Source organism: Rhineura floridana, chromosome 5, assembly GCF_030035675.1.
Source record: "Rhineura floridana isolate rRhiFlo1 chromosome 5, rRhiFlo1.hap2, whole genome shotgun sequence".
In the NCBI taxonomy this organism is placed as follows: Eukaryota; Metazoa; Chordata; class Lepidosauria; order Squamata; family Rhineuridae; genus Rhineura; species Rhineura floridana.
Genome location: NC_084484.1, coordinates 78,249,984 through 78,268,143, shown reverse-complemented (window position 1 = coordinate 78,268,143; position 18,160 = coordinate 78,249,984). Strand labels below are relative to the sequence as shown.

At 43.0% G+C, this 18,160-nt stretch overlaps 1 protein-coding gene across 6 annotated transcripts in view; it reads left to right on the top strand.

The window, feature by feature from the left end:
* The window catches only part of SH3KBP1 (SH3 domain containing kinase binding protein 1), a 352,368-nt gene that overhangs the window by 64,734 nt on the left and 269,474 nt on the right, over positions 1-18,160 (top strand). For 3 of the 6 annotated variants that reach the window (XM_061627260.1, XM_061627264.1, XM_061627259.1), the window contains exon 3: positions 10,322-10,374. The exons of the other annotated variants lie outside the window; for them this stretch is intronic. In XM_061627260.1, the coding sequence (XP_061483244.1) occupies positions 10,322-10,374 (53 nt within the window). The remainder of the gene's footprint in view (positions 1-10,321; positions 10,375-18,160) is intronic. 6 annotated transcript variants of the gene reach the window in all.

Sequence of the window (18,160 nt, the reverse complement as noted above, 5' to 3'; positions counted from 1 at the left end):
CTCGACGGATAGAAGGCCTTGATAAATGCCTCCCAACTTAAAAACTCTAAAATCTTCTGGTCCCTAGTTATTGATGCCCTAATCTCTCCCAATCCTACCCCCTGTAACATCCCTGCCAGCATTTGGGAACAACACTTTGCCGGCCTGTTTGCAGCCCAAAGTAATCACCCCTTCTTCTATCTACCTACTGCGGATTGTACTGTTTTACCTTCTTGGCCACCTGTCACACAGAGTGAGATTAAGTCCTTGATCAGTGCCCTGAAACCCAGCAAAGCCCCTGGCCCAGACGCTATCTCTCCCAAATTATTGAAGTCCCACCAAGCTTGGTGGGCCCCCCTCTTGGCCAGTTTATTTACTCTGATCAACAACTCCGACCATCTTCCAGCGGCCTGGCTCGAGGCTATTGTCATTCCCATATTTAAAAAAGGAGCCAGAGATGATCCATCGAACTACAGGCCCATCAGCCTTCTATTGGTCGAGGACAAGCTCTATGCCAGCTATTTAAACCTAAAGCTGACCTGCTGGCTTGAGGAGGAGAATGTTATGGGCCGGGAACAGGCTGGCTTTAGAAAAGGGAGATCTACCCTCGACCACTGCATTCTATTAAATCATATGGCAGAAAAATACACGGGCCCTCTGGGTAACGGGTTGTTCGTTCCTTTTGTTGCCCTTAAATCTGCTTTCGACGCCATCCCAAGAGACAAGCTTTGGGCTAAACTTTCTCAATCTAATATCGATAGGAGACTCCTTTATCTCATCTATCTTCTCCATCAAACTACAACTCTCCATGTTCGCTGTCATCGATGGGACACTAACAAACCCCATTCCTGCCCCCAATGGGGTCAAACAGGGCTGTATCCTAGCCCCTGTACTCTTTAATCTCTTCCTGAATGACCTCAGTACAAGTTGCCACTCCTCTGCTTTCCATCCCCCAAAGGTGGCCAACCAAAATTGCCCCCTGCTGCTATACGCAGACGATGCTGTTCTTCTATCATTGTCTCAAGTAGGCCTGAAAAGACTCTTTCATGCCTTCATGGCCTATTGTACCACAAACCTATTATCCATAAACTTTGATAAGACCAAAATCCTAGTCTTTTCCCGGCGCCTTTTGGTTTCCGAGTGGACAATTAATGGCCAAAAAATCGCCCAGGTCAGACAATATAGGTATTTGGGGGTTACGTTTCATTCCTCTTTCCTGGTCCCCTCACATACGTACTGCGGTTCAAACCGCCAGGAATACATCAAAAGCCATTTTCCATTTTTTCTATACCGGGGCGGACAGTACATACCAGCAGCCTCCCAGGTTTTTAAGTCCAAAATTTTCCCTCAACTCTTGTATGGTGTTCCACTTTGGGCCCCGAGTTTTAACCCTAAAATTGAATCAACATTATCAACATTTCTAAGATTAATTTTTGGGGTCCCTCGATGTGTCCCGGCTGCCGGCCTCAGGCTAGAAGCTGGCCTGCCCTCACTCGAGTCTCTCGCTTGGTCCCTGTTGAGCCTCGGCTCTCCCTTCAGGAGCAGGAAGGGGGGAGGCATGAGTTGCAGGCGCCTCAGCTGTCTGAGGGCGCGGAAGAACCAACAATTATTGAGTCTGAGCAGGACTTGGAAGGGGAAGCGAGCCTGAACTTGGGCCAATTCCCACTGATAGCGCAATCTCAGAAGCAGAGAGCGCGCCGCCCCCAGTTGTCGCAGAGGAGCCGTTGGGGGAAGTTCAGGAGACTCTGCCAACTCCTCCCCAGCCAAGCAGTTCTCAGGATGCCAATAGCGTGATGCAGCCTACTGACCTCGAGCCTACTCCGGAGCAGGTGTCTTCCGATAAACCGTCGCCTTGCGCCCGCCGTCGTCACAAGCAAACAGGGCAGAGACAGGACTTGCGAAGGAGTCAGAGATTATCCTCGAAAACGTTCCCTACTTAAGCTGGCAGCGCACAGGGGGGTTGCTGAGTCAACTTTCTTCATACACCGCAGAGCATGCCTAGAGTGTAGTTAGGGATTCTAGTGAGTTAGCACAGGGTTTTCTATGAAGCGCCATGCCTTTGATGTATCCATTACTCTAATAAAATGAGATTTACTTACACCCTCGTCTCAGCCTCGTCCTTCCGGCTGTGGACAGGACAGTCCCTAACTTTCAGATACTGGGTTAAATTAGCCTATATAAGCCCTTCTTCTGCATATTTACATTTCCTCTGGCATGATTCCTTCTCCAGCTCATGGTCCAAAGCCCTCCTTGCCAAGTTGGCCACGCTGGGTTTTTCAGTAGAATACCTATCTTCACTGGATTCCATGACAGCCAGACAGATCATCGAGACTCGGATCAAGGACACTTACCTCCAGAATTCAATGACTAATGCTGCCAAAACCTGTTCCCCTCTCTATTCTGATCTAAATTTCACATTCCCCAAACCCACTCCTTACCTGGAATACCTGACCACACCTAACCTCCGCCAAGTTTTGTCTAGGGCCCGATTTAACTGCATCTTCTCCTCACTTTTAGTAGGCCGCTTCCAGGGCACACCTCCTTAACTTCGTTTATGCCCCTGTAAGAATGCAGACGCCGAGTCCTTGCCGCATGTCTTTTTTGTCTGCCCTTATTACACTGCTGAACATTTTAAATACTTAAATCCAATTTTAAAAAATCTCCCCGGTAGGCCTAAAACCATATTACTACAACACCTCTTGGCTGGCCTTGATAAACCAACAACTCTATCAGTTGCTAAGTTCATCTCTGCCGCTCAACATATTCGTATGAAGATCCCTCCCTCTTTTTAGCTAATTAACGTTGTTGTTTTAATCCTCACGAGCTTCGTTCGAAACATTTTATATATTCTATAACTATGGCTTTTACTATCTGTAAAATCAATTGGGTCCATGACTGCACAATAAAATTGATTTGATTTGATTGATTGATTTGACTCCAGATTGAGCTTTTTCCCCCCTGTAAGGTACCTTTCTAAGCTATTTCCGAGAAATTAGCCTGGCTGGCTGTTCCTGCCTGTCATTTTTCAGCCAGAGCTGTGATTGATAAGCATGTTCTTTGGACACCAGGCAATAGGAATTCTTGGGGTCCTTAAGAACTGCTGTTTTCACGTCCCATTTACTGCACTTTTCCTGCTTCTGTCTTATTTTCTAATAGTCCCTGGAATCTCTGTAATTTGCCCTTTCGCTTTTTTTATTTTCCTAGTAAACAGGATTCATCTTTCCGGTGCTGGGTTTATCTGAGGTCAGGTACTTTCTAGAAGTTATTTTCTGCAAATAAATGCAGGTGGATGTTAAAAGTATTGCCTCCCCAAATAGCAAATGCAAAATGTGAAAAATTTGCAAAGGGGCATAGGCATGACCTAAAGCCAGGCACTCCTTAAGAATGCACTGTTTAGTTAACTTATGTGTCTACTCAGAAGTAAGTCTCTTTGTGTTTAATGGTACCTGCTCCCAGGATGTAGGATGGCAGCCTAGGCTTTGGTTTAGGGTTGGCATTGTGGAAAACAGGATTCTTGTGCCTCTAACTGCTGTATATCCACAATTAGAACCCACAGGACGCAGTTACTTCCTATGGTAAGCATGAGGGGGGAGAAGGAGCGGTGAATGTACTGTCTCTCATTTGGTGATATGCCATATCACCCACGGCAGCCACAGCACACTCAGAATTGTATACACATTGCATTACACCATCCTGATATGAAATGGTAATATATAAATACATTTATAAATAAATAAAGACCGGTCACCCTATGTGAATCTTCCTTACCTAGATTACCTAGTGTTACTGACATATTTTAATCTGAAGTCTTTCCTAGCCCTCGTACCTGGTGCCGATAAATGTTGTCAGAGTCAAGAGATGTATATGGCTTATTCAGCATACCAGCCCACTAAAGCACACCAGTTCTCAATGCAGTGATGTCAGTAGGATAGTGTTTTGATTTTGTATTTCCTTGCTTTGATTCTTTATGCATTTGCTCAATGAAGGATACTTCTTGGATTGTAAAAGGATTAAGTTTTTGCTTAAAAAGACAAACATTTAAGGCTAATTTAAGGTATGTGTGTGATCATCATTAATCCTAGACTATCACTGAACCACCACTTTCAGTATTTCTCAGCTCAGGTAATGGGGAACAGATTCTCACAGTTTGCACTTTTGCTACTGTTCGTTGGCTAGTTTCAGTTCTGAGTGTGTTTTTCCACATCTGCAACAGTTAACATTTTCTGAATTGAAAAGTGCTATGGCGGCAACAAGAAATTCTAAAAATAATTTTTGGAATTCTAAAATAGTTTTCTAAAAAGCTACTGTGGTTTACAAAGCAGCTTCTAAATAAAGAACTGCAAGTAATTCTTGGTTTTGAGATTTAGCATGGACCTAAGCAGAAGTCAGGTGTATGCAATAGATTTTTCAGGTGAAAACTTCAAAAAAAGTAATCCTCTGGTAACAATAAGTGAAGCCTGTTATGTTCTGTGAGACTGCATAGTTCTCCAATGTGGAACAGCTCAAAAGGAATTTTACATTCTTATTTTGTAAGACCTGCATCTGAGCGAGCTTGTTGAGTGATTAGAGTGTTGGGCTGTAGCAGGGCAGATCACTTGCTGAGAAAGTTGGTGAAAGCAGTTAGGGAGGGTGAAGAAAAATGTGCCTCAGGGTGGGATTATAGAAGACTTCTGAAGGAGAGAATGAAATACTTGACACATGTGGAAATAATGATTTTCACAACAAGCAGACAAAAAAGGGGGGGAAAGGGGTATTTTAACAGGAAAGGACTGAAACGTCGCACATTGTGGAGAAATGCAGTGCACCTGAGGTGGGAAAATGTTGCTTGTATATGACATACATGAAGAAGTTGAGAAGATCTTACAAAATACCTCACACTATGGTGAAGACAATATCAAATTAGCTTGTTCAATTTCAAAACGTAACTCAGAGGTCATGTCTGCTGATTCCATAATCTATACTGGGATGGGGAAGCTTATTTGTGTAGAAGGCCACATTCCTTCAGGAGTAATCTGTCAGGGGCAGAAGATAGGACCAGAGCAAAAAGGGAGGAGTCCCCTCCCCCTTTTTTCCTCTCTCTGCAACCCCCTTCTTCTCTGTACAGTGGGCTGTTGGTGGAGGAATAGATCACTCTTGCTGAGAGGGAGACAGGACCACCTTACCCCCGACCCCTCCCTCTCCCTGCGCCATCATGCCCTTCTTCATGAGGAAAGCCTTGTTTTACAGCCCGCACTGCTTGTCAGGGCCGAGTTCAAACTGCCCACATGGCGGGAGCAGCGGCACAGGAGGTGGAGTAGTAGTAGCCAGAGCCTTGTTGCACTCGCAGACCCCAGCGCAAGTATGGCCGTGGTGGTGGGGAGACCCTCGGTGTGATGCATGGCTGGCGTTTTGGTGGCTGTTGGCCAGAACTGGCTGCAACCTCGCCATGTAGAGGAGCCCCTGGAGACCAGAGACCTGATGGCTTACCCTGGAACATCATTGTTCCACCAGATGGCCTCTTTCTCAAGGAGGTGGAGTATTGTGAAGTCATCTTGGAGACTGAAACAACAAAGGCAGAAGGGTAGCCTTGTTGAATGCACCATGGCTTACGACAGGATTCTCTTCCAAGTTGTTGGAACAGAGCGTGGCAGGGTATAAGTGGGGAAGGGTGATGGAATTTGCTGTGTTGGTATATTTATTTGTTAATAATTTGTATTAAGTATGAGTTTATTTGTATTATGACTTCATTGTGTACTTTTTATAACACTTCTTGTGTTCTTTTTTTCTTGTACACCACTTAGAAATATTTTTATATATTAAGCGGTATAGAAATAGTCTAAATAAATAATTAAATAAATAAGGTTTGAACTGATTGGAAATTTGGCTAGTAGTCGCGAATTTAGGGCTGCAGGCTATCCACACCTATTCTATATATTTAAATTCTGTGATCCTTATTTAATTTAGGAAGTGTAGCTAAATTAACTTTTCAAAGAAATGCACTATAGGTAGTTCAGTGGTGCCATGCAGCATGCTTTAAGAAAATGACTCTGACTGCCTCATTCAGTTACTACCATCTTGTCCAGTGTATTCAGAGTTCAATATCCTGAGATGTTTGCAGCCAATTTTTACCTGAGCTAACCCAGGACTGAATTGTGACATGTGAAAGGAAACAATTTCCTTTTGGGATAACACTAGTGTAGGTCTCTATCTTTACCTTTACTTGTGTCTGCTGTATTCCAGAACCCTTGAGGTCCTGCCAGATTCATATTAAAAACAAAACACACCATCTTTCATTTTTGCTTCTCTCCTTGCCCTCAGTTAGCTGCTACATCATTGACATGTAGTCATTTTGAAAGTAAAATGCATTGTAGGATCTTCCAGAGCTTGCAGTAATTCTATAAATTATTCACATTAATTTGTCTTGTTGATTTGTTCCAAAGCATTGCATATTTCCATTGAAGTTGCTGTTCTGCTACCCAAATGTTTATAGCTCTCATCTCGCTTGGTTAAACAAGAATGATAATAAAATAACCAGAAAATTTTAATCACTCTGATGAAAGCAAAGCAACACATCATTAAATGTCACACTATCCTCTACTCAAGCTTGTTTATATCATGTTTTTCGTGAGTTTTCCTAGTGTTTCATGATGCTTTATTTTACATGACTGAGATTCTGATAATGAAAGCTAAGTCCCAGATTTCTGCAATAAAACTCTATAGTATAGGTTAAACTCAGCTCCTGTGATGAATGATTCCCCTTGTAGGGCTGCAGGAGAGTATACTCGCCTTTTTGGGTTCCTTGCTTATTGGGCCTAGTGTTGGCACCAATCCTGAATTTAGTTTAAAAGCTTGAAAGAGGCAGTAATTTTCCTGTAACATAGAAACAAGTTACATTGAATCCGATTGGAATTGTCCATTTTTTCCACTTGAATGATTTAATAGAAGACCAAAATCATTGGAAAAAGCTGAGACATTAAAAACTAGATATTAAGCACTCTTTTTTAAATTTCAAGGGTTTTGTGGACAGCAGAGGGAAAATGTGTGGTGTTTTTGTTTGTGTTTTGTACAGACTTGCTTTGCTACCATATTTTTTTCTTATTCAAGCTGCACCAGCCTTGTATTGTGGCCTCCCAGGTGCTTGACAACCACACTTGTTTTTCTGAGTGTGGGGGAGGTCACGTCACAAGTTTTGCAGTCTAGTTCAAAGACAGATGGAAAGCAGGATCTGTTGAGGTGTTTGTTATCCAGTTCAGGAAAGGTTGTGCACTGGAGCTTGGAGCTTCAAAGGACCTGTTGGCTGAGCATAATTCACTTCAGACTGTGAGTGTATATAGGAGCTGAACACTCCACCTTTCCTGGTTCTTGACCAGACTCTGATATGGGTAGGTGCTTACATTAGCTTCCATTTCCTCATGAATAGATTTGTGTGTGACAAGGTGGACACTGTGCCAGTGGCCCTGAAGCTCATGCCTGGTGCACCACTTCCTCTGCTCCTGTGACCCTGGGATGACAAGGAAGGGCAAAGGTTGTCCAGGAAACCAATGTAGAGGCTTTCAGTCCAGGGGCTGAAATGTCCAAAAGCTCCTCAGGGTTGCTAGTGGTACAGAGAAATGCTGAGGGGGCCTATTCTGCATCTGAGCAGACCCCAGGTTGTCAGTCTGGGTAAGGTTGAACCATGACATAAGAGGACTTTGTGACAAGGAGTAACAAATGAGTAAAACATAAGCAGTAGCAGTGATAAAATATTTATAAAGTTGGCATTGTTTCATACTTTATAATATTTCATGTCTTTCTGTTAGGATAATTTGAATATTTTAAATATCCACACTTTAGACAGCTCATGATGCTTTATTATTAATATTTCTACCTATGGTAAAAACTGGTGAAAACTGAGATCTCTGAGTTGTTTGCCTTATTACTTGTGGCTTTTTCCTATTTCACATGTTTCCATTTTTCCACAATACATTTGTAACTGACAGTAAGATTAATTTGGTATTTCTTCTATTGCAAATGCAGAGAACCAAATATTCTGTTCTAAACATGTGTAAATATATTTGCACTGATTTCTGTAGCTATGGGGGGAAAGGAAAATGTCCACTGTCTGAAAACCTTTAACTCTCACACGAAGACTGAGCAAGCTTTATGCTGTGTGTGCTTCTGATTCTGGACTCAGTTCACTCATTTTAAAGCAAGTAAAATTCTTCTCACCCATCAAGAATAGTCCATGCACATTTGGAAGGTGAATTTAGTAGTAATGATTAGGTTGTTTTGGTTTGGTCATTTTCAAAATCACAAAAATTACATTCTGTAATCTAAGTAAATTATCAATGTGTGTGTATGCGCGTGCGTGTGTGTGTGTGTGTTGAAAAGCTGTGAAGGGCTGCTCTAAACAGATCTATGAACACTGGGTTGTTTAAAGACCTCAACCAATATAAAAGATGAACATTTCATGGATATATTTATGTGACTGCAGGTATATTTTGCCTGATATTGATAATTTTATATTATGCTGGACTAATGTTGGGCCTCTTGGCATTCAGTAATGCTTTAAATAATGTTTTGGGATTTTGTGCCATTTTATGGTTTTAAATTGTATTTTATTGCATGTTTGATATGTGGCTTCTAATCCGATTTGTGGAAAAAAATCTTGAAAAAATATATAGAAATGCATTAAATAAAAAATATTGGAGTGATGTATGTTTAAAGTGCATAATGACTATATCACTCCCATCATAACACCACCTCCCTGTGTTCATGTTACAGCCTGACCTTATTGAAATTTCTACCATAGGGAGGTAGAGATTCAGTATGCGTTAGAAGCATGAAATGACTGAGCGATACCTTATTCCTGCCTTCACCAACCTTGTGCCCTCCAAATGTTTGTAGTCCAGAACATCTGGAAGGCACTGGGTATCTAAAGGCTGACTTATTCCAATGTGACCCCCGCTAGGTATACTTTTCAGTGTTATAGAAAGAGAGGTGAAGGACTGTGTGATAGGAGACGGCCTGAAATTTAGGAAAATAAAGTAAGGCAGCCATCTGATGGAATCTATTCTTTCTTCCTTTTTTAACTGAACTAACCAGCTGCTGACAACTGGTATAGCACAGTGGGGAGGAAAGCCTGGCTGGGAGTCCAGAGTCTGTGAGTTCAAATCCCCGCTCGTGTCTCCTGGGTGTAAAGGGCCAGCTAAAGGTCACCCCCACAGTGAATGGCTCAGGGGTTACATGCCCTGCCACCTGTGCAGCCGTGGGCAAGCGGCATAGTCCCAAGGAGCCCAGTTGCCCCCCAGCTGGCAGTTGCAGACAAGGAAGGAGCTGGCTTGTGCAGCTGTGGCAAGCTGAGTAGGCCCTAGCCAGCTGGGGAGGACTAGCATCAGAGGGAGGCAATGGTAAATCACCTCTGAATACTGCTTACCATGAAAACTCTATTCATAGGGTTGCCATAAATTGGGATCAACTTGAAAGCTGTCCATTTCCAGTTCAACTAGGTGCCAGAAGGTGACAATCCCATAATCTGTTGGGTTGGAAGCCTCTACTTGTGAATTGTATTCTAATGTAAAAGGCCCCAATCACAGCATTGATAACCTGTCTGCAAAGTTTCCTGGATTGCTACTATGTGACGAACATAGAATTGTGAATTTGCTCTAAGATCAAAACCTTTATATAAGCCTCTGTGCTTCTATATGTATGAAAGATATAAATGTGAATTTTGAATTGCTATCAGGAATAATAGATGAATTTATACAATGCTAACACAATGTTTGGACAGAAACCAGAAAAGAAAAGAACGCCTAGACCGACAGTTTGGTTTCTAATTTTATAACTCCAGGTAACACTGATTTCCCCCCCACAGTTTAATTTCTTATGTTTTTTCTTACCTCTGTAGCATATTAATTTGATCAGCAGAGTTAGAGTTGAGTTTTTCAATCTGAAGAAGAGGAAATATTTTGATAGAAGGGAAGTTCTATCTTTAGACACAGTTGCTAAAAATAGACTTTTTGCTTTTTAATTCTGTGAAGCAGTCCCTGATTTTAACAAAATTGTCAAGGTTCTGTTGTTGCCCTCACCCCTTACATTATCTACCACTTGCAGAAAAGTGCTTTACCATTTGCCATTGTAGCGTAGATAAATATATAATATGACTTCGAGGCTAAACTCCTGAAATTTTGAGTCTGTGCCATACGCATACTTAAAGCTTGTTAAATTTGGAGATTTCAGTTCACAGCTTTCAGAGACAGAGGTGATTTAGGAACCTAGCTTCCAAATATAGAATACCCTGTAGAGTTTGGGGGGTATTTTCCTAGCTAAAAATCTTTCCAGTAAAAACATTATTGTTGATGAAAGCCTTTTCCCTTGTCCACAGAACTGCAATGTGCTCAAAGGAACATATCATTTTCCTTCAACCAAGAGTTCATGGTAAGGTTTTTAGATCTCTATTTATTGAGGTCTCTTTTAGCTCTGCGTTCAGAACAAGAAGTGCTGAATCATAGGTCAAGGATCCAGTTTAGACATTCTTTAGAAGACAATCAATTATGGTTTTGCACCTTTCTGTGTCCAAGGCAAGTAAGGTTTTAGGAACCAGGTACTGATCACATAGTGCAGTAACTGGAACATTAAAACTTCATTTTCATTAATCAAAATCTATAAGCTGGTCAGAATCTACCAACAGTGAAGTTTCAGATTCTTGATGGTGTAGCATGTTCCATGCTTTCATATACAACGTATTGGGTAACCCACCAGAGATGTACTGGGAAATTAGTATCAGTGGAAAAAGTTCAATTTAGTTGCAAACATATCTGTGCAAGGTGGAACACAGATTGTGATAATGCACATGGAGGGTACTATAATTCAATGAAAGGTGACCCTAAGAATAGGGATTTTAGTTACATATAGAAACAAAATATATGCACATATATTTCCCCAAGTTGAATCATTCTAGCTTTTACAAGACCTATTTCTAGTGTCATGAAAAGTGGTACATTGGTAGTAAATGTGAAGGCAAACTCGATTTTGTAAGTTTTGTTGGAGAAAGGCTATAGCTGAGTGGTAGAGCAACTGCTTTGCATGCAGAAGGTCTCAGGTTCAATCCCTGGCATCTCCAGGTAGGGCTGGGACTGTCCCCTGTCTGGAATCTTGGAGAGCAACTACCAATCAGTGTAGACAATTCACTAATATGCAAAAAAAACTTGCGGTTTAAGAATGTATCTATAGCCCACAGATATTTCTATTAAACTTTAAAAAGCAGGGAAATTGGGCAGCTATACTGAATGCACCAGGGGAGCAGGAGACCTGACCTCCTCTCTGAGACATTGGACTTCCCTACAAATTGGACAAAATGCCAACACAATTTGAGTTGGTCTTTCACAGTCCAATCCACTTCCTGTGTGCCTTGGAAGAATTTGGTAGCATGTGCCTCTGAGCATATAGTGAGTGGTGGCAATACTCCAAAGATGGAGAATTACATTTTTGTATGTGTGTTGCTGTTCTTCTTATTTTGCTTCATTCCTGTGTTACTATTGTTTCTACAGAGAATCTAATCTAGACAATTTCATTTCTCTCATTATTCATCCTAGAAACCTGTGTCAAATTTATTTTTATTAAGTTCAAAGCCTTTTTATTGGTCAGTGTCATATGATGGTGAAGACAGCCTTTTGTGTTTGAAATTGGAGGTTATGTTCTATTTCTAGTTTGGGTGCATTAACAGTGGAATCTGAAACTGCAGTTTGATGCAAAATCAGATGGATTACAATATGTTGCTACTTCAGCAATGACTCTAGCTGTTGGAAAAAACAAACTTAGCCTACCCAAGATGCATGTTTTCAGCCTGCGATGTTTAAAACACTACATTTAAGGCAAGGTGGGCACAGTCAATTAAAAATATAGAGCTCGCCTAGAATTTTGCTAGAATATATTTCACCTCCCATTGTTTTATCTTCTGCAAATTGAGACACTCCTGATGTCCACTGGAGACTATTCTGCAGAATAGTCAGTGCCATTATTCCACAATTATTTTTGGACTTTTTTAGTGTAAAGTTTGCAAAATGTTGCTATACTTCACATATTTACAGAAACAGAAGAGAATGGTTTCCTATAGGAAACTTCATTAAAATTGCAAAGTAAATCAAACATATTTGAAGTGACTATCTGAACTATGTCAACTGTCTTAATAAAGTTGCTTCCTCGCTGCTAAAACAAGATCAGCACCGCACATGTCTTGTTTCTATTATTTGGGCTGATTGCAGGTGTTGCCACCACTCACCATATGCTCAGAGACACATGTTACCAAATTGTTCCAAGCTATACAGGAAGTAGATTGGACTGTGAAAGACCAACCCAAATTGTGTTGGCATTTTGTCAAATTTGTAGGGCAGTCCAATATCTCAGAGAGGAGGTCAGGTCTCCTGTTCCCCTGGTGCATTCACTATAGCTGCCCAATTTCCCTGCTTTTAAAAATTTGATAGAAATATCTGTTGGCTATAAGTACGTTCTTAAACCGCAAGGTTTTTTGCCTATTAGTGAATTCCTCTGCTTTTTAATCTGGGAGGTAAGAAATGAGATCCTGTGCAAGCTTGCTGAGAATGGATTGATCATCTGCATGTATTGAGTTCAGTGGGATTTACCCCCCTGCAATCATGCTTAAGATAGGTGAAACTGACCACAGGGGATGGGGAGGGGAGGAGGGGGAGGGGAGCAGAAAGGAGGGGAAGGGGAGGAGGACAGGTTTGATCATTTGCATATTTATTGAGTTCAGTGGGATTTACTCCTGTGCAATCATGCTTAGGATAGGTAAAACTGACCAGCGGAGGAAGGGAGGGAGGGAGGGAGGGATGGGCAGGGAAGGAGGAAGAAGGAAGAGGGGAGGGGAGGAGGAAGGAGAGGAGAGGGGAAGGAGGGGAAAGGCAGGGATCATTTGCATGCTTATTGAGTTTAATGAGCTTTACTCCTATGTAATCATGGTTAGGATAGGTAAAACTGACCATAGGGGGAGGAGCAAGGGGAGATGAGAGGGAAGGAGAAAGGAAGAGGGGGAGGGGAAAGGAGATTGGAGGGGAGGGGCAAAGGAAGCGGTAGGGGAGGGCAGGTTTTATAATTTGCATGCTTACTGAGTTCATTGGTATTTACCCCTGTGTAATCATGCTTAAGATAGGTAAAACTGACCAGGGGGAGGGGGAGGGGGAGGGAGGATGGGTATGATCAGTTGCATACTTTTTGAGTTCAGTGGGATTTATTTCTGTGCAATCATGTTTGAAAATGGAAATGGACTGCCTTCAAGTCAATCCCAACTTACGGAAACCCTATGAATAGGGTTTTCATGGTAAACAGTATACAGAGGTGGTTTTACCATTGCCTTCCTCTGAGGCTGACAGGCAGTGACTGGCCCAAGTTCACCCAGTAAGCTTCATGGCTGTGTGGGGATTCGAACCCTGGTCTCCCAGGTTGTAGTCCAACACTGACCCGGGGGAGGGTCAGGGAGGGTAGGAGTAGGGGGAGGGGAGGAGATTGGATGGGTGGGCACTGGGCAGAGGGGAAGGCCCTTTCCTTTCCAAAAGGAAAATGATGTGAACAGTATCATTCTGTTTCAGGATTTCCCCCGCCTTTTTATTCTACAGCAGGCACATGTAGCCTCCCACCCAAATTTAAACCAAAGCTGTCCCTGGCCACATCCACACCAGGCCTTGATTTCACTTTAGACAGTTATGGCTTCTCTCCAAGAATCCTGGGAAGTGTAGTTAGTGAAGGGTGTTGAGAGTTGCTAGGAGATGCCCTGTTCCCCTCACAGACTTCAATCAGAGCTGCTGACTGTTAAACCAGTCTGGCTACTGGAGCTCTGTCAGAGGAATAGGAGTCTCCTCTCAGCACCCTTCACAAACTACACTTCCCATGATTCTTTGGGGAAAGCCTTGACTGTCTAATGTGAACTCAGAGTCTGGTGTGGGTGTGGCCCCCTGATTAGGCAAGCTCAACAGCTGTGAGTCTGGCTTTTAGAACACTGACAGTTGGTTCTTAATGAGCATGCCCAACATTCAGTTCAATGCAAAATTTCTTAAATTAATGAAAAATCAGCCAGGCATTTTTTAAACTTTGAAACTGCAGAAGATGAAAGTCATAGTATGGGGCAAGGTCAGTAACAGGATTACAGATACTCTTTGAACATGGCTGATTTTTAATTAATTTCAACAGATTATGAGAACTCTCAGAGAAAAAAGTCCAAAAGGGCTCTGGGTTACCCCCCCTTTTAGACTTTGAACTCTCTATTCTCTCTGACTGTTTTGTGTATTGCCATGAAAATTCACGGAGTTGTTAAGCAAGCGTTTCTGAGTTCAGGACTATAAGTTTTGTAAAGTTTTGTTTTGAAATGAGCATATGGGAAGCATCAAAATGGCATGGGGGTATTTTCAATTTAACATTGTGGAACGTGAAAAATCCACGTTGGCTGCAGTATACAGCCCCAAGAGTGGCTGTATAATACTGAATTTGATGGAACAATGGTCTGACTCAGTGTAGATCAGCTTCCCTGGTTATGATAAGCAAAGACAGCTTTCTGTTTGTTTTGGGTGCTAGGACAATTTTTAAAAGTCTATGTTAGTGTGATAATGACAGGAGAAGTTCTGGTTCTTGGTGGCCTCAAGGATAATGCAGCCATCCTGCCCTCTCTGGCTGTTTTCTCTTGCATAACTTATAGGTACACATTTTAAATACTTGAAGGGAATTCAAGGAAAAATGCCACACGTTTGTATGGTAGCACCTTTCTTAATATGATAAGGCTGGCCCTCCCTGGGTGTGAGACAGGAGGGGAGTAGATGGGCCCTGTGTGAAACAGTTTGAATGGGTATGACTGTTCCCAATTCTCACAGAGGTCTTCTGGGATAATTGGCTCTGGCAGGCTATGTTGGGTCCATATCAGGTGTTTAAGAGGAGGCTTAGTACGGAGAAACATGGGTGATGCCACCCCAATTTCAGTGATCACTGGTAGAGGGAAATATAGCCATGGGGATGTGGTGAATTACCATAAAAGACGAGGGCAAGGCTATCTGCACCTTGTTCCTTGCTGCCATTCCTCACATGGATGGGTCCCCCGTTGCTCATCTGCTGTTCTCACTGGCCTGTGTGTGTTGTTGTTTAATGCCAGATTGGTACACAATAAGACCACTCTCATCCATGATTTGATTGTGGATGAAGGTGCCGATTTGGTGTGCATTACTGAGACCTGGATGGGTGAGCTGGGGGGAGTTGATTTGACCCACTTTGCCCACCTGGTGCAACACCAGCACAGGCTGCAGGGATAGAGGGGTAGGAGTTGCTGTGGTGTACAGAACTTCCATCTCTGTCACCAGGAAACCACTATGTCTTGCAGCTAGCTATGAGGGCCTGCACCTGGTGCTGGGCCAAGGAGACAGTAAACTAGGGTTGCTGTTGATGTACCATCCACCCTGCTGCCCAGCAGCTTCTCTGACTGAGCTGGCGGAGGCCATCTCGGCTGTGGTATTGGAGGAGCCCAGAACGATAGTGCTGGGTGATTTCAATGTCCATGCTGAGGCTGCCTCTAGTGTTCCTGCTCGGGACTTCATGGCCTCAATGACGACCGTGGGGTTGTCTTGAGTTGTCACTGGCCCGACACATGGGGCCAGGGACACCCTCAACTTGGTTTTTGCTCCAGATGGAGGAAGGGGTGGTCTGGAGATAGGGTGGGTGGATGTCACCCCATTGTCATGGTCAGACCACTTCCTGGTGAAGTTTAGACTTATAATAATAATAATAATAATAAAATTTTATTTCTAAGCCGCCTATCTGGCCGACTTAACGGCCACTGTAGGCGGCGTACATAAAAAATTTAGATACAACATATAAGTACAATTACAACATCAACCTCTAATTAATCAAATCCACCCACATCTTTACAAAATAAAACTAGATTACCCAGGAGTCCCGTAGGCCTGCCTAAACAGCCAGGTTTTCAATTCTCGGCGGAAACCTGCCAGGGAGGAGGCATGGCGAAGGTCATATGGCAGAGAGTTCCAGAGGGTGGGGGCCACAATCGAGAATGCCCTCTCTCTGGTCCGCACCAGCCTAGCTGTTTTAACTGGTGGGACCGAGAGAGGGTCTTGAGAGGCTGATCTCGTCAGGCGGCATATTTGGTGATGCTGGAGGCGCTTCTTTAGATAAACTGGACCGAAACCGTGTAGGGCTTTAAAGGTTAACACCAACACCTTGAATTGGGCCCGGTAAACAACTGGTAACCAGTGCAGGTCTATGTCTCCGATCCTTCCTTGCAGTGTTGGTGGACTGATTAAGATGGTCCACCCCCGGAGCCTAACGGAATCTCCTGGATTCCTGAATGCCCTGGGGGAGTTCTCAGTAGATAGAGCAATTGAAGCCCTTGTCATGCTGTGGAACAGCGAGGCACATCAGGCTCTTGACATGGTTGCCCCCGAGCGTCCTCTCCAGCATTGTGGAGCGCGGTGTGCACCTTGGTACCCAAGTGAGCTATTGACTATGGTATCCTTCTGGGCCAATTTGGAGAGATGGGTATTGGAGGAACTGTTTTACAGTGGTTCCGATCCTATCTCCAAGGTCGCTCTAGAGAATAGCATTGGGTGACTGTCCCCTGGCAGTTGTGCTGTGTGGTGCCGCAGGGTACCATCTTGTCCCTGATGCTGTTTAACATCTATATGAAGCCCTTGGGAACAGTCATCAGGAGACTTGGGGCAAGGTGTCAGCAGTATGCTGATGATACCCAGCTCTATTTCTCAGTAACATCTGAATTGGGAGAGGCCGTGCAAGCCGTGGACCGCTGCCTGGACTTGGTGGTGGGCTGGATGAGGGCCAATAAACTGAGTCTGAATCCTAGCAAGATGGAGGCACTGTGGGTTGGTGGTTCCCGAGTTCAGATGATTGGTTGGTTGCCTGCTTTGGATGTGGCTGTACTTCCTCTGAAAGAGCAGGTTTGTAGTCTGGGGCTGCTCCTGGATCCACCTTCGTTGCTTGAGGCCCAGGTGACCTCCGTGGCTAGGAGTGCCTTTTACCAGCTTTGGCTGATAAGACAGCTGCGGCCGTTTCTGTACCAGGATAGCCTGACCACTGTTGTCCACGCACTGGTAACCTCTGGGCTGGATTACGGTAATGCGCTCTATGTCGGGCTGCCCTTGAGGTTGGTCTGGAAGTTGCAACTGGTGCAAAATGCGGCGGCGAGACTGCTCACTGGGGCAGGGTATCGCCAACATGTCACCCCGCTGCTGAAAGAATTGCACTGGCTGCCCATTTGCTACTGGGCCAAATTCAAGGTTCTAGTTCTGGTGTACAAAGCCCTATACAGCTTGGGACCAGGACACCTGAAAGACCGTCTGACCCGTTATATACCCAGTCGATCACTGTGCTCTGTAGGTGAGGGCCTCCTGCAGATACCATCTAATCAGGAGGTCCGTTCTGTACAAAATAGGAAACAGACCTTTACTGTGGTAGCACCTGCCCTTTGGATTTCCCTCCCCTTAAATATTAGGCAGGTGCCATCTCTGTTATCTTTTCAGCACCTACTGAAAACTTTCCTCTTTCAACAAGCCTTTTAAGTAAAGACCTATCCCAGTCTGTGTTGAAATTACTTTTAATATTTAAAAAAAAAACATTTTTTTCTAAACAGTATGTTTTTAACCCTTTTTATTTAAGATTTTTCAAAGCTTTTTTAAAGAATGTTTTCAAAATTGTTTTGTTTTAATGTATTTTAAGGTCTGTTTTTATGTTTTAAAGTGTTTTTACTGCTTTTGTTTGACGCCCTGGGCTCCTGCTGGGTGGAAGTGTGGGATATAAATAAATAAACTAACAAACAAATAAATAAATAGAAGAAACATTATTTATTTATTTATTTAACAACCACAGAATGTAACTTTCATCCTGAGAATAACTTGGCTTACTTGATAACAAGTCCCACTGATATCAGTGGAGTTGCCTTCCAAATAGAATTGCAAACTACATGTAGCAATAATTATATTAAGCCTGAACACTTATAATTGACAGCCTTGTTACTATTTCCAGTTTTTGCATTATGTTTTTCAAGTTCATTTGGACTTTTTTGACCAGTGATTTTGAAAGATACATGTAAACATACACTAGAATACTTGAACAAATACGATTTTAAAAAATCTGAGGAAACGTAGGCAGATAAATGGAGTTGCGTTTTCTTTTTCTACTTTTCCATATACTAGTCATT